The 14,158-nt window shown below is 40.2% G+C and overlaps 1 protein-coding gene across 2 annotated transcripts in view; it reads right to left on the reverse strand.

Moving 5' to 3' along the window:
• The window catches only part of LOC119791003 (gap junction delta-2 protein-like), a 28,892-nt gene extending 16,333 nt beyond the window's left edge, over positions 1–12,559 (reverse strand). Inside the window, exons 1-2 of one of the 2 annotated variants that reach the window (XM_038296800.1) lie at positions 11,377–12,559; positions 6,599–6,655 (exon numbers count right to left, since the gene is read on the reverse strand). In XM_038296800.1, the coding sequence (XP_038152728.1) occupies positions 6,599–6,655; positions 11,377–11,447 (128 nt within the window). In that variant the 5' untranslated portion in view covers positions 11,448–12,559. The remainder of the gene's footprint in view (positions 1–6,598; positions 6,656–11,376) is intronic. The other variant, XM_038296808.1, reaches the window with a different exon arrangement.
• Positions 12,560–14,158: the final 1,599 nt, after the last annotated feature.

The raw sequence follows: 14,158 nt of genomic DNA on the forward strand, positions 1-14,158 counted from the left end.
AATGGGGGGCAGGGTTGGAACACATTGTTACTTTAGTGCATACAAGCCATTTATCAATAGGATACATCTAAGTAGGAATGGACTGGGAGCCTGTTATATCAGTCTGTAAGAACTTGTTATGTTCAAGTTTTAAAATCTATTTCTATTCCCACATTTGGAACAACTGCTGCTACAAACGTCAGATCCACATTATGTTTTATATTTTATGTTTTAAATTGAAAACACTGTAGTAGTTAACAGGCCGAGTTTAAGGGAATTAAGGGTGGAAAACAATTACAGCATTAAAAATGGCTCCCTAACCCTTTTCAGACAAACAAATGTCCTTAAACTTGTTTCCCAGCCTTTCTTGTTGTTTTTTTATGTCCTTAGCATCTGGCCTTCGTCATGTTTTCAAACTAGCTCTAGTGAAGCAATTTCTTTATTCTACAGGTCTAGCTTTAAACAAAGCTAAAATAAGTTATACTTTAATTAATAATTGTGAAATCTGTGATGAAGTTAATATTTTTTTTTTCAGAATTAGTTATTCCAAATCCACTGGACGTGGTTTCCAAGTTTAAAAACTTGGAAAACAAAGTTATTTTTTTACTGTTTTGGAATGACTATGACCTGGATAACTGAGAATCTTCACCAGCAATTAGTGCAAAGAAAAACAACACAGAGTTTCCTGTCTTTTCCCATTTAGAGCATGTTCTACTGTTACGACATTCTTTGTTCTTAATGCTTGAAACGGCCTGTTTTATAGCCCACTTCATTGATTTGGTTGGACTTCTGGTGTTAGTCTTTGCCAGGTAATCCCTAAAGGTTGACTTCAATCAGCCTTCAGTCCAACAGGACACTCCATCATGTACTTCTGGAGATGCTAGGGACTTGTAAATCTGTCATTACATGCATAAAGTTACAGCAATATTGAGCATGTATGTGATTCATTGGGAATTCACCATGTACAAACAAACACATCCCTGATTGGATCCTAAAATGAGTAGCAGCCTGTGCTGAATGAAAGCTGAACTCAGGCTTTCTGGGAAAAAAAAAAATCGGCCAGTCAAATAGCAAGTAATCAATAAGGTTCAATATAAGCTGTTGCTGCACAAATAAAGCAATGACTGGTCGATGGCAGAAATGCTTTAATTTAAATCACAGCAGCACTGAATGATGGATTACAATTTCTAATACCTGCTTGAAAATAGAAACATTATTTCCCTTTCCTTTGCTATAATTCTGCTTTTTTTGGCAGCAACAGAAAAGGGTCCTTTTCTGGTAAAGTGAAATGAAATCTGTGCTGTCATAGTGTATTTGATAGGATAACGCCCTGAATTTCAGCAGAGCTTTCCTGTAGCTCTGATTATTTTAGAGTGTCCTCTTTAATGTAGGGTACTTCTGTCTTGTGGATATCCTGACCCATTTAGGGAAAAGTGAAGAGAATGTGTCCTTTTAAAAACCACAAGAGTGAAAAGCTGCAGTGCAGAGTGCCAGAAACTGTGCATATATTTCGCTTTTAAAGCCAACAAACGAAGACTTCATTTCTTATCCAGCATTGCACGGCTCTCTCTTCCTTTCTTAAAGCCTTCACAGCGACTAGGTATTGCATACACCACTCTGTCCTCCGCATTAAAAAGCTGGTCAATTCTGCATCCATTTTTAATGAATGACTTGACACGTGTTGCAATGTGAAACAGGGAGCACACAACATTTATTAAGAATTTATGACTGATAATGCTAAAGTGGGAAGTGATAGATGATAAATAATAGATTATATGAGTTTGTTATGCCTGCATAAGGTACATAATGGGGAACCTGATTTGGACGTTTTCATCACTTTTATACGAATAAACTAATACGCTCTTATAAATGATGCATCTTTCCTACTGAGGAGGAAATTAAAAAACATAATGTTTCTTAATTTAAGCTTACAGAATCAGCATAATTTGAATAAGTTTATATGCCTTATACTGTTATTTCAGCTCTGACAAGGATTCTCCATACCAAGCCTTTTCTGAAATCCAACTGTAACTCCCTCCTCTGCGTCTTATTTCTCTTAAAAACATCCTTTCTTGTTCTTCCTCTATATCATCTGCTCTGCTTTCAGCTTTTGTCATTTGATCTTTCTTTAGATCCCTGTCTTTTTTCATTTAATGCTTCCTCTTGTGCTTTCTTACTTCTGGTTTACTCTTGGTGTCGACGTGACTACAGCATTGCAGTCTTGTTGAAGATGCATCGAAGCTCTTCCTTCTTTCCTCCTTTTCCTTCCTTCCTATCTGTGAGATATCAAATCCTGTCACTTTAAGGAGGCTCTCCTGTGTTCAGCTGTGTCTTGTGCACTATATAAATATTTTGTTAAACCTAATATTTGGGGGTTTTATTGCACTGTATTTTTTAAACTATCCTGTATCTCGGACTTCAGACAAGGAAGAGAAATGAACAAAAGCAGATGGTTGGAGATGCTAGACAACTGTCGTCCACAGTTACTTATCCCTTTGGCAGAACACTTCAGTTAAACATTTGTTTGAACAAGAACTGTGTTTCCATGATATTTAATTTCCAATGTCTAAAAAAAGAAAATAAATAATTGAGTATTTCACCATATGTGGAAAAACTATTCATAGATTATTCCTTGAAAACCCGGAATATAATTTAAAATCCACCTTCTCACATATAAAGCCTTAAATTGCCAAACTCCATCTGATATCAGAGATATGATTGTTCCTTATGTTCCTTACAGAGGATTAAATCTTTCCTTTTTGATAAAGCATATAGTAAGAGTGGCTCAGGTTATCCTCAGCTATCTCTATAGTTATGCTGCTATATGCTTAGACTGCTGGAGGACATTGGGACCCCCTTTTCCATTATTCTGCTTCATTCTGTCACTCTGCAGATTTTTTTAGTTCAATCTCCAACATTATGCTCTCTCTGCTTTTTCTCATAGTAGCTTCATCTGGTCTGTTCCTGTTTGGCTATGACACCATCCTGGAGAGAAATATCAGCTGTGCTGCTCCCATCAACACCCTTGTTTATAGATGTTTGAGATTGGCCTGTTTTTCAGAGTAGTCCTGTTTCCCTCACATGGGAGCTGGACGAAGCCGCCTGTAGAGCTGGTTTACAGTTGCCTTTTGTATCTATGTCTGCTTTTGCCTACTTGAACCCCAGTCGGCCTCAGCAGATAGCCGCTCACACTGAGCCTGGTTATGCTGGAGGTTTCTTCCTGTTAAAAGGGATTTTTTCCTCTCCACTGTCGCTACAAGCATGCTTAGTGTGAGGGATTGCCTTCAAATCAATGAGTCAATGCAATCAGCTGGTTTTCCTTAGATAGAAAACTTTGAATCAATTTGACTGCATGATACGGTTGACTTGTAAAGTGCCTTGAGATGAATTGTGTTGTGAATTGGCGCTATATAACTGAATTGAAGTGAATTGAACTTTTTCCCAATTTGCCACATTATGAGCATTTTATCATGACATTAAAGGAAAATAACACAAGATTTAGAAAAAAATGGGTGTCAGTTTGATCCCAGGCACCTTGTCATGATGCATTGGTGTTTGGTTGTGGTTAGATAAAGTACATTTAAAAGAAAAAAATAGAGTTTGGAATGATGAAGCTGGAACTTTTTGAAGCCAGAGATTGGATTAGCTGGGTGAGATCTATGACCAAACATACTACATCGTTGGGGAGTAGTATGCATGGGCAGTCCAGGTGCAGATCAGGGAACCCCGGAAAAGAGAGCAGAGACAGCACTTGGACAAGACCCTCTAAATCAATGCTGGGAAACACTTTGTTCTGCAAGCAGAGCTATTCTGGATCCATTTCTGGTTCTGCTCTAGGATGCCTCCATTCTGGCATTTCTTCTTTTGCAAATACCAGTAAGGCTCTGGTTAAAAATGAGCGCCCTCTTTGGGAGTTGTAGTATTTCAACACTAAAGGAAATTCTCTTTAAGTGGACCTTATCAAGTAATCGGATGAAACCAATTTTCATTTTATAGGCAGTAATTTAGTCAGTTGAACATAAGATGAAATGTATAAGCTGAACAGATTAGGCTCACTATTTGGCAAGAAACGGGTGATTTTTTTATTTCTTGCTCCACCTTATTTTATGCATGATAAATATCAGCTATAAAGTGTTGAATAAATAAATACATCTATAAACTGTTTATCAGCCATCTATAGGGCGAGCCTTATTATAAAGGTGTACCCAAGTGGGTTGTGTAGTGCTGGGCAGATAGTAACATATTTGCTAATTAATTTTAGAAGACTCAGAAATAAATGATGTATAAACCCATGAGACGCAAAACAACCACCAACATTATCAATGCTGCTGATTCAGTTCAATGCAGCTGTATACCCTCAGCATGTAAGTACGTTTCTGTGACAGTTACAGATCCACTAAAGGCACAGCACAGACAGCACAGTGCTGACTAATGCTACCTAAGTACTTTCCATTATGGATCCTAATCAAATAGAATATCTCTGTACGCATGTATTTTAATTAAATACATAGAGTGCATAAATAGCTCTGGCTCTTTCCTCTTAGGAAGCTCCCTCTGCCCATTACAACCTGAAATTTCATTAATTCCCCAAACGGACCGAGTAGCAGAGACAGGTTGTGGATCTCTATTAACGTTTTAAATGCTCAGAGCTGCAAATTGTTGTAACTTTAGGCCCAGGGTTCTTTAACCATGTCCTGTTCTGTAAAGGGGCTTATTGCAGCCTTGGCAATGTTTTCTTTTCTCTGAGTAATCATAATTACAGGAGTCAATTTCCCATGCACACATTGAACATAGACCAGTCAGATCGCAACAGATAAAAAAAACAGTCACCATTTGCATTGCTGGTTAGTCGGAGGCCCAGAAGCAACTTTCGGTTGTCATTCTCCTTCCAGGACCATAATTAAGCTAACCTATGCCGCTCCATGAAGAAGTTCTGATTCTTTTCCTCACACAGCTCTGTACTCCTGGGCTAATCACCTGTGCTATGCCTGGGCATAGGTTAGCTTAAAACCTACAATTAAGAATCAGCTTAATTGTAGCTGGATCAGACAGTCTAGTCCTCTGATAGAAGAATCCGTTTATCAAAAAAAGAAAAGATTATCAACATGCAACCATGTTTCAGAGAGATGCAAGATGGACTTTTCAGACACGGGAAGACGTCTCTTACGTCTACCTTAGAAAAACACGGCCTCTGTGCTGCAAGCACACGCATGCAAAACCGTTAAAATAAAATAAGGAAAATGACACATATGGGCTGGACGTCCCTAGCACTGATGAGGTGGTTGGACAGTGGCTGCATGCTCCAGCCACACCCTGTGAAGTGTTAGACTTCACAATGCACAACAGTGCCACAATACATCACAGTCAGTTATGTTCACGAGTGCAATGGGGCACACCTGACCACCCCCAACTAAACCGTTGGGGGTGGTCAGTGGTACAGTGGACTTGAACCTTTCAACCCATAGAGGTCAGTGCAAAAAATGATTGGACTGGGAATGTAATTTAGTGTGGAGTGGCTCAGTATCAATCTAAGAGGCACCTCCACAGCACGAAACTGTGCCAGTGGTGAACAGTTCTCCAATTTGCTGGTACATCTGTAGAAATAATCATCGTTATTTAATTTGTGAAGTGTCAATTACTTTTCCGACCATGCAGACACATGCTTAGGATTTAGAGTCAAGTCTTTATCCTCTGTAGATTTGTTAGAGCTGTAAACAACTGCCTCTCTGGAGTTAGAAAGCCCAGATCCAGACCACTGTTTTGGGATTAACTGAAATAACGCATCTAAATTATTAAAGAATATTGAAACTACTTTATAATTTGTCACTATTGTTTTTTGTCGGGTTTCTGTAGAAAGGCTTTTTGTAATGAAAAACCACATGATTTTAAAGAAAAGAATGAAACAGAAAATCCAGTGATCTATGGTCAAAAATCCTTAAAAATGTGAATCCAAATGACAATGAAGCTTGTCTCCAACTGGAAAGCTCCTAATATAACAGCTAATACCCTGGGGTCAACTACAGAGAGCCGTGTAGGACAAGCAGAGTCTGAGGGAGGCCAAACACAGAGGGATCATTTACCAAACATCTCAGTGTAATCAGCACTGTATCACATAGCTGCAAAACTACTCACTACCGGGGGGGCTGTTTGTCACTAGCTCATAGGATCATTTCGATAATTAAATCTATATCCCTTTGACCAAATAGGTTTTTTAACCACTCGCAGACATAATAAGGCCTTAAAGGATTCCTCTGCACCAATTTAGAAAATACGTTTCATGTAATCCTTTATAATGATTGTTTCCTGAATATTACAAGAAATTATAACATCTTCAGAGTATTCATTATGATTTTGGAAGAAGTAGCAGACAAATTGAGAGTTGCTTCTGTGCCTCTGTTAGACTGTAGGTGGCTTTATTTTTATTTTTAATTTTTTTGCTTTTTATAGTGCAGTAGCAGGGTTTAATTGGTTCCACTGCCAGGCCAGCATTTAAAATCATTTGTTTCTCTTTATTTTGACCACTAGGGGGCGGAAAGAATCCAAAACATGTTCACAACAGTTGGCATCTAGCTTATCAAGTTGTTATGGCTGACATATTAGCAAACAGTTGCCTACTCACATATCCAGCAGAAACAGAGCAACACGGACATCCCTTTGGTCTCCTTTGTCTGGCCACCTGTTGAATGTAATTCCAATATTCACTGTCGCTTTAGCTTTTTGCTCGCTCCACCGGCTAATGAGAAAAATATGTGTACCGTTACGTTTTCACAAATGGCCGACTTCATTCGCAAAGCTCTCCCGGTTTTGTGGAAATGTCACCAATGTCAGCTAGCTCGCTTTAACTCCTGATTCTACAGAAGCCTCACCAATCCGTAAGGTAGGCTGAGTAAGGAGTTAGGAAAAAAATCTGCAAAATGATTTTGCCCAGAGGAAATTTTTATGGTACATATATGCAAATACTTGAATGTGCAGCAAATACAAAAAGTAACCTACTGCAATCTCAAAATATAATAAGTGCAAATCCACAAAACACTTGCAAAGGTAAAAATATTCAGAAAAGGAGAATTGCTGCCATTTATAGAAAACAGGGAGCAGCAAGGTGGAAATGCACTGCAAACAGAAAACCCACTGTGAATAAAAATGATGCAAACACACAAACATACAAAGCTTATTCAAAAATATATATAATAAATAAATATACAAAGTAAATAAAACAACAGAAGTGCTCCAGACCACTAGGGGGGGCACCCATCGATTCATTTGGGACCAAATCCTCAGTAAAAATATAATTGAAGAAGGAAAACAAGTTTTTCTTTGAATCTCAATCTCCCTGATGCTATAGTGATGCTCATTATAACAGCATTAAAATCTATGTAGGTGAATTTCATAATTTTTTAAGTTCATCTTTATTGGTCCGAATGGTAAACCTGGGTTTGAATAAACAACTAATATTTATTTCCATATAGTTTTTGTTTCGGAAGAGGATTGGTTATGGTGTGTTTTTTCGGTCACTTGACAGTGGCTGTGATGCAAGATTATGGGTGTTAAAATAAAGAAGAGAAGCAACATCAGCACAGTGGGCAGACTTTATTGGTGTCTAAAGGATACAAAATATCAGTGATAATAACAGGATATCAGCACGGATTATTATATTAATGCATCCCTACTCTCTGGAAATCCTATCTATGTCTTTACTAAAGCTGTTAGTTGGTGATCATCTCCTCTTAGTGGTCTGGAGCTGTTCAATTTTCAATAACTATTTTGTTTTGTTTTCTGCTTGCAGCAGTTTTACTTTGCATGAACTTTTTGTGTTTTGTGTGTCAGCATCATTTTCTTGCAAATGTGTGACTTATTTCCTTTGCAAATGTTTTGTGTGTCAGTCTTATTTTGGTATTTGCAGTGCTTTTTGTCTTCGCCATACAGTTAAGCATTTGCTCTACCAACATAAGTCTTCTGAAAAGTGGCATCAAACCAAGAGTGGGAGGAACTCATAAGAACTATGAAAACCAAAAAGTTATTTAATAGACCTTTAAATCAGGCTGAAGTACAGATTTTGGTCCAACCTGTGAACTATACCAGCTCATTTTTTTGGTCAATAGTCAAAAGAGGATGGACAGAAGTTAGTTGGGTCAGCAAGGCTTCAGGAAAATCTCCACAACAGAGATACAATTGTAGATTTCTTACAGCAGCAGTTAGCAACTCCACCACTTGTCCTTCATAAAGGCGTTTCCCTGTTTGAACACACTATACATAATTGCAGAGATAATTGGAGGATGTGAATCTGGTGTTGGAGCTAAAACTGGCAGGACACATCCCCTCGAGGACAAAAATTTTCCACCTCTGTCTTACAGGCTCACGTCATCTGTGTTGCTGCTTTGATGCAGCTCATGTATCACTGGTTTGGCACATTTTTTATAGTGTAAAATTATAGCGCCTTGCAAAGGTTTTTATAAGTATTGATTTTTCCTTTTTCACATTTTGCCACCTACAACCACAGACTGTAATGTTTTAGGGTTTTATGTGACATACTTACACAGTAGCACCAAATTGTAAGGTCAAATGAGAATGACACACGGTCTTCTCTTTTATTTATTTATTTTTTACGTATAAACATCTACAAACCATGCCATGTAATTCTAGCCAGCCTTCCTCCAGTACTGCCCTGTAGGTATTTTCTGAGGGGTGCAAAATGCCTGAATTCAAAGAATAAAACTTGCAAGCTAGGAGGTAAAACTACTGCATTTGCAGTTTAATTGCAATTTAACAAAAAGCATTATATTTAACAAGGGTAAGACACTGACTTTCTCCCGCCGGCCCTTTAGGCAGCTTTAAAACGCTTAAAATGGGTTTGCTGCCACACAGAGGGGAATACAGAGCCAGATCCATGCATGCGCATAGTAGTAACAACTTTTCTACTTAACATTAACAGCGAAGTTCGCAACAATTAACTCTGGACAAGAAAGCTTTCAAGGTCATGAAAACAATACAAAACAACATGGGACAAAAATTGAAAATTGGCTTTAAAAAAAAATATTTTAATCCTATCACAATCTCAGGAATGGGACCAAAAAGCTCAAACTTAGACTAACACACAAACAGATTAAAAAGAAAAATTATGAAAGTGACAAAAATCCCTGCAAGTTAACAAAGTCCACAAAGTAGCTCCGTATTAAGGAAGTACTCCAGACCATTAGGGGGAGACAATCATCAGCACAGATGTTAAAAGACCATAGACTTTACAATGTCTAAAACTATGGAGCCGATAAGTTGCAAAAACAAACTGGATGCTGTCCAGAGGAAGAAAAGGAAAGTTAGTATTTTTTTTTAATGCTTAATCCCTTTGAGCATTTATGAATTCGCTGAGGGTCTGGCCTAATATGGGTATATGATCGTCTCCCCCTTGTGGTCTGGTGCTAGTTTGGTGCAGGTTTTCTTAACTTGCTGCTGTTTTTGCTACTTGCAACATTTTCCCTTTGCATGTTTTGTGATTTTTTTTTTTAGTGTTAGTCTTATGTTTATGTTTGCAAGACTTCATGAACTTGCACACAGTTTGCACCCCTCAGCTGCCGTAGTGTTGCATATAAACCAAAAACCTTGGTTTCATGTTATCAGAGCAATTTCTTTTGCATACCTTGTAGCAAACTAAAAAACAAATTGTAGCCCTTGAGGCTTTTTTAAAATGATTTTTACCATTTGGGGACAGATGCGTTAAGTGCAGTGAGGTCAATGGATCCTCCCATATGAGCTGTTGATCTTTGGAGCTCCTCCAAAGTTAATATGGAAAGCTCTAGTTCAGAGGGTTTATAGCCAATGGCTCTGCAGCAGCTTCAAACTTGCAAAAGTGGCTCTTAATAACTTTTGCTAAAAATAATTTTTTTTTTCACATACATGCATTATAAATCCTGCAGGTTCAGCCTATTTAAAACATTTTCTAAAGTCTAATAACTCTAAATTTCTGCATGGAATCCCAAAGTTACCAATGATGACTTTAAAGTATTTAGTGCTTCACCAACTGCAGTTTTCTTTTTGTAGAAATGTTTTTTAAACCTGAGAAAAAAATAAAATGTTTTATCTTTGAAAATAAAAAAAAACATAATTTTGTTGTGTAGATATTTATCAACAATAATGTTGTCTTTTACCCTGAGACAAAAATTTGCGCCTTTAAGTTTTATTTTTCTGAACCCAGGGCCAAATGGCTCTTTAGGTTGTAAATGTTGTAGATTACTGATCAGGTAGAGATGCTATGGGGCCATTCTCTTTAGTAAAAAGATTGCACCTTTTTTTTATTCATGATTTACAAAGTAAGGGGGCAGAAAGAAAAAAAGGCACATTTTTCCAAATCTTTATAAACTTGTTTAAAAAAACTTTTTTTTTTTTACATGGAAAACACATAAAAGTGTGTTTCTGTAATGTGACAAAATGTGAAATTCAGTTTCACATTTAAATTTGATAATATACTGATACCAAAAGCAAATTCATTTAGAATTAAAAAGAGGTGTGAATACTTTTGCAAGGCACTATATTAACCAGTTTTCTGTCCTTTAAAGGGTAAAAGAGGTAACAAAGGGAAGGTGAGAGCATAACCTTGTTGTGGACTCTCTAAGATCAGGGTTAATGAAGAGAGAGCAACCACATTAACCGTTTCAAAGGTTTCCCATTTTCTTTCTGTTCTAATGAGCAGATTTCAAATTACACTCTGATGCATCCTGGTTTCACAGGCTGGGCACCGTTCACTTTTCCAAATGAACATCCAAGTGGGACGTTTGGATAGTGTTCAGCTGGGCGGAAAATTCCACTTTTGAATCCCGTTAATCACACAGGGATGATGTGGAGCACATATTTCACACCGATTGTACAGATTGTCTCTACGGCATACGTCCCGACTCGATCTCAGGACCCTTTTCTCTTCACCTCATCGCAGCAAACTGTCCTCCTCGGGAAGATGAGACGTGATCCCGCCGTACAGTGGGGAGGAAACCGGTTAGAGCCGAATGAAAGACGCGAAAAATAATTGATAGGACATTTCAACCTTAACTTGATTTCTACCTTTTTTCCCCTGCTCACCTTGCTTTCATCTTCCACACTTACCCCCCCCCCCCCCCCCTGTCCTATTGGTCTGTGGCCAAGTTCAATCCATCAACAGACAGGCTATTAGGTGGTATCAAATAAGGACCTTTATGCATTAACCATAATGCTTATCAGAGCCTGCCATTGATTATGTGCAATTAGATCATCCCTTAACTAGTGATGCAGGAAGATGTTAAGTGTGAAGAGAGGAGCTTGTGTGGAGAGAACACGGGGACAAGTCCTGATGGGGGGTTACTGTACATGAAAGCAAACACCACCGATTTATATCAACTAATCAACACCAACATCACAGACGAGTCCCAGTCTTACCTTCCAATCATGGTGGAGTGCTGCTGGACAGCTGCCTCCAGCAGCCTCTCCAGGATGGTCCATTCTCCCATGGTGATGGACTGATGGGGTCAGAACAAACAGGACTCTTCTTTCTCGCAGGACCGATGTCAGACCCGACGAACCAACACCAGCTCCTCTGGCCGCTGGCTCAGTGAGGGGGTCTCCTGATGGGACTGTCCTATGGTGCGTCCCCTTCCTGGGTGCTGAACTCACTGCACCCCCCCCTCACCCCCCTTACCAACACTACCTCCTCCCCAGTGCGGTGATGCTTCCCCCCCCCCTCCCGCTCTGCACTACAGCATATGCTATAGCTCACTGTACGACAGCCATGATCACCCTCTCACTGTTCCACTTTCATCTTTCCTGTCCTCGAGCTGGTGTCTGTCTCCCTCTCCCCCCTCGTCCCCCCCTACCCCCGAGGCACTCCTTCTACTTCAGCTGTGCCATCCATGTCGCTGGGCACTCGTCCTTGCATTATGTATCTTTGTCTTTGCTGCACCCTTGCTGCTCTAACCTGAACACACTCTTACATACAGCTGATCCACTTTGGCTAACCTCCCCATAAACACACACGCACTTCCTGCTCGATGTGAGCTCTGGACTTCCTCTCTCCTTGCTTCCTACTGCAGATCCACACCAGAACACGAAGCCCTGCCTGCTAAATGTCACTTCATGACTGGAGGAATGGTCGCTCCGCGCATCCTTGAGCGCCACACATCACAGACACTCACACGTCCACTCACAAACACGCTGCCACCCAGCCCCTCAGTAATAAATCAGCTGATTTGCTGCATTTAGCAGGACTGAAGCACAAGCAGCACCTCCGAAGACCCTGTGTCCTTTTGTTGTCCCCCCGGCTAATTTCGGCTCAGTCCGGTGCCCAGAGTCATGTCTGCTGCAGCAAGCAGGAACCAAATGCTGTCCTGTAAAACCTATTTCTAGTCTCCATCCCCTGGCATCCCCCCTCCCCTTCCACCTCCACTGACTTCCTACTGTCCCTCTTTTTCTCACGTTAGCGTGCAGCCCTCGCTCCTTCCTGCTACCTCTGCCTCAGTGCCCGGTCCCCATCTCCTCTCGCAGAGCTCTGTGCTCTCCTCTCTCTGTCCCTGTGCCTCCTTCCTTGCCTTCTCGCTCTATCTCTGTCACACTCTGTGAGCATGCACCCCCCCCTCCCTTTGTACCTTCTCTGCTCATAGATCTGCTCCCTCCCTTGCCTTCTTCTCGCCTCCTCTGGTAAATGTGCTTGGATTGCTACCCTGATTGCTGCTTCCCTTATGCTTGCAAGAATGCCTGCTGCCGAGCCTTCCTTTGCCTGATGTTGCACAGAAAAGTATTGCCCTGCCATCCATTTTTCTACCTTAAAACATTTTAGATGCCAACAGATCAGAAGGACCAAAGCAAAAGGTATCTGGTGTAGTTTTTTTCTCTACACCAAATCACCAAATACCTTATTTTCTGTTACTTTCTTCATCTTACCCAGTACTCGTGCCCTTTCTGTTCTCTCTCTCCTTGTCTTCTCTTTTTTTTTCTCAATAATGCAGCCTCCATTAAAGCCCCCCGCAAGCTCTATACGTCTCTAGAGAAATTAGCGTGTATAGTACTTCACCGTGACATTGAAAGCTGCATTCATTCGATTTATGTGAAGGTGGTGAAGGAAATGTGATGGTTTTCCTCCTGCACAGCCTCAGATGCATAGTTTTATTATCAGTAAACTCAGATACATATGGTGCCATCAAAGTAAGCAGAGGATGCTCAATAGTTGGACTTAAGGAGTGTCCCGCAGCTGCTCTGAAGACATGAGTCACAACAATCCTTTCCCATCTGGAGGACAGTGTCAAGTTTTGCAGAGGTGAAAGATGCAGTGGCAGCACATGAGACCAGCACACCAGAAGGGAGCAGATTAATTACATGCCCCTGGGAGGCTTTGGAGACGTCTAAATCTCGTCTACCCTTAAATATAAAAAGGGGAAATCTAACAGTTTTACCTTGGAGCCCTGCAGCATACACATGTGGGAAATAAATAAAGATCAGGACTTGATGGGGCAGCAAAGAGATTGTGCCAGATCAGCATCTTCTGTGGTTGAACGGAGGGAGGTAGGAAGGGGGGAAGGGGGTCGTTCCTTTACCAAGGACGTATGGTGTAGGAGTGCTAAAGCAGGGAGGGGAGCTGGGTCGGTGGGGTGTGAGGGCTTTCGCTTGGCACAGGTCGACACTCAAACAGAGCAGCTGAAGCGCTGGCATCAGCCGGTCGACAGTCCGGGAATAACTGGATGGCTCATGAATAAAGGGGCGCAGATGTATGTTGTCTTTTCAGTGACCTAGAAGTGTAGAGCTAAAGCAGGCAGAAAGGCACATACTGTACCCACAGACACATATCACTTAGAAATGTGGGTAATACTTAGCTCCTAAAAGAATTTGAAACTGACCTTCCAAAGGTTGTCAAGTTTGAAGAAAAGGGAAAATCATATATAGATTTTCATTATATAAACAAAAGAAACTGAATATACATCTGTTTTATTCAGCTATGATGAGTGGAGACTTTAAAGAAGCTCCCTCTGCTGCAACTGCAGGGTCATTTACAGTGTTTTCCCTGTGGGTTTCACTCATCAAGACTTTTCTAATATTCTTCTTTGCATGAGAGGAAGACCATCGGTAAAGATTGTTTGCTGCGATGGATATAAATGAAACGTATGTACAGGTGTGTTAATAAATGTAAGATTTGTATTTGATCCTTGTTGTCTAATCCTAACACACTCTAAGG

This window comes from Cyprinodon tularosa, unplaced genomic scaffold, assembly GCF_016077235.1.
Source record: "Cyprinodon tularosa strain WSP-4 unplaced genomic scaffold, ASM1607723v1 ctg110, whole genome shotgun sequence".
Classification (NCBI taxonomy): Eukaryota; Metazoa; Chordata; class Actinopteri; order Cyprinodontiformes; family Cyprinodontidae; genus Cyprinodon; species Cyprinodon tularosa.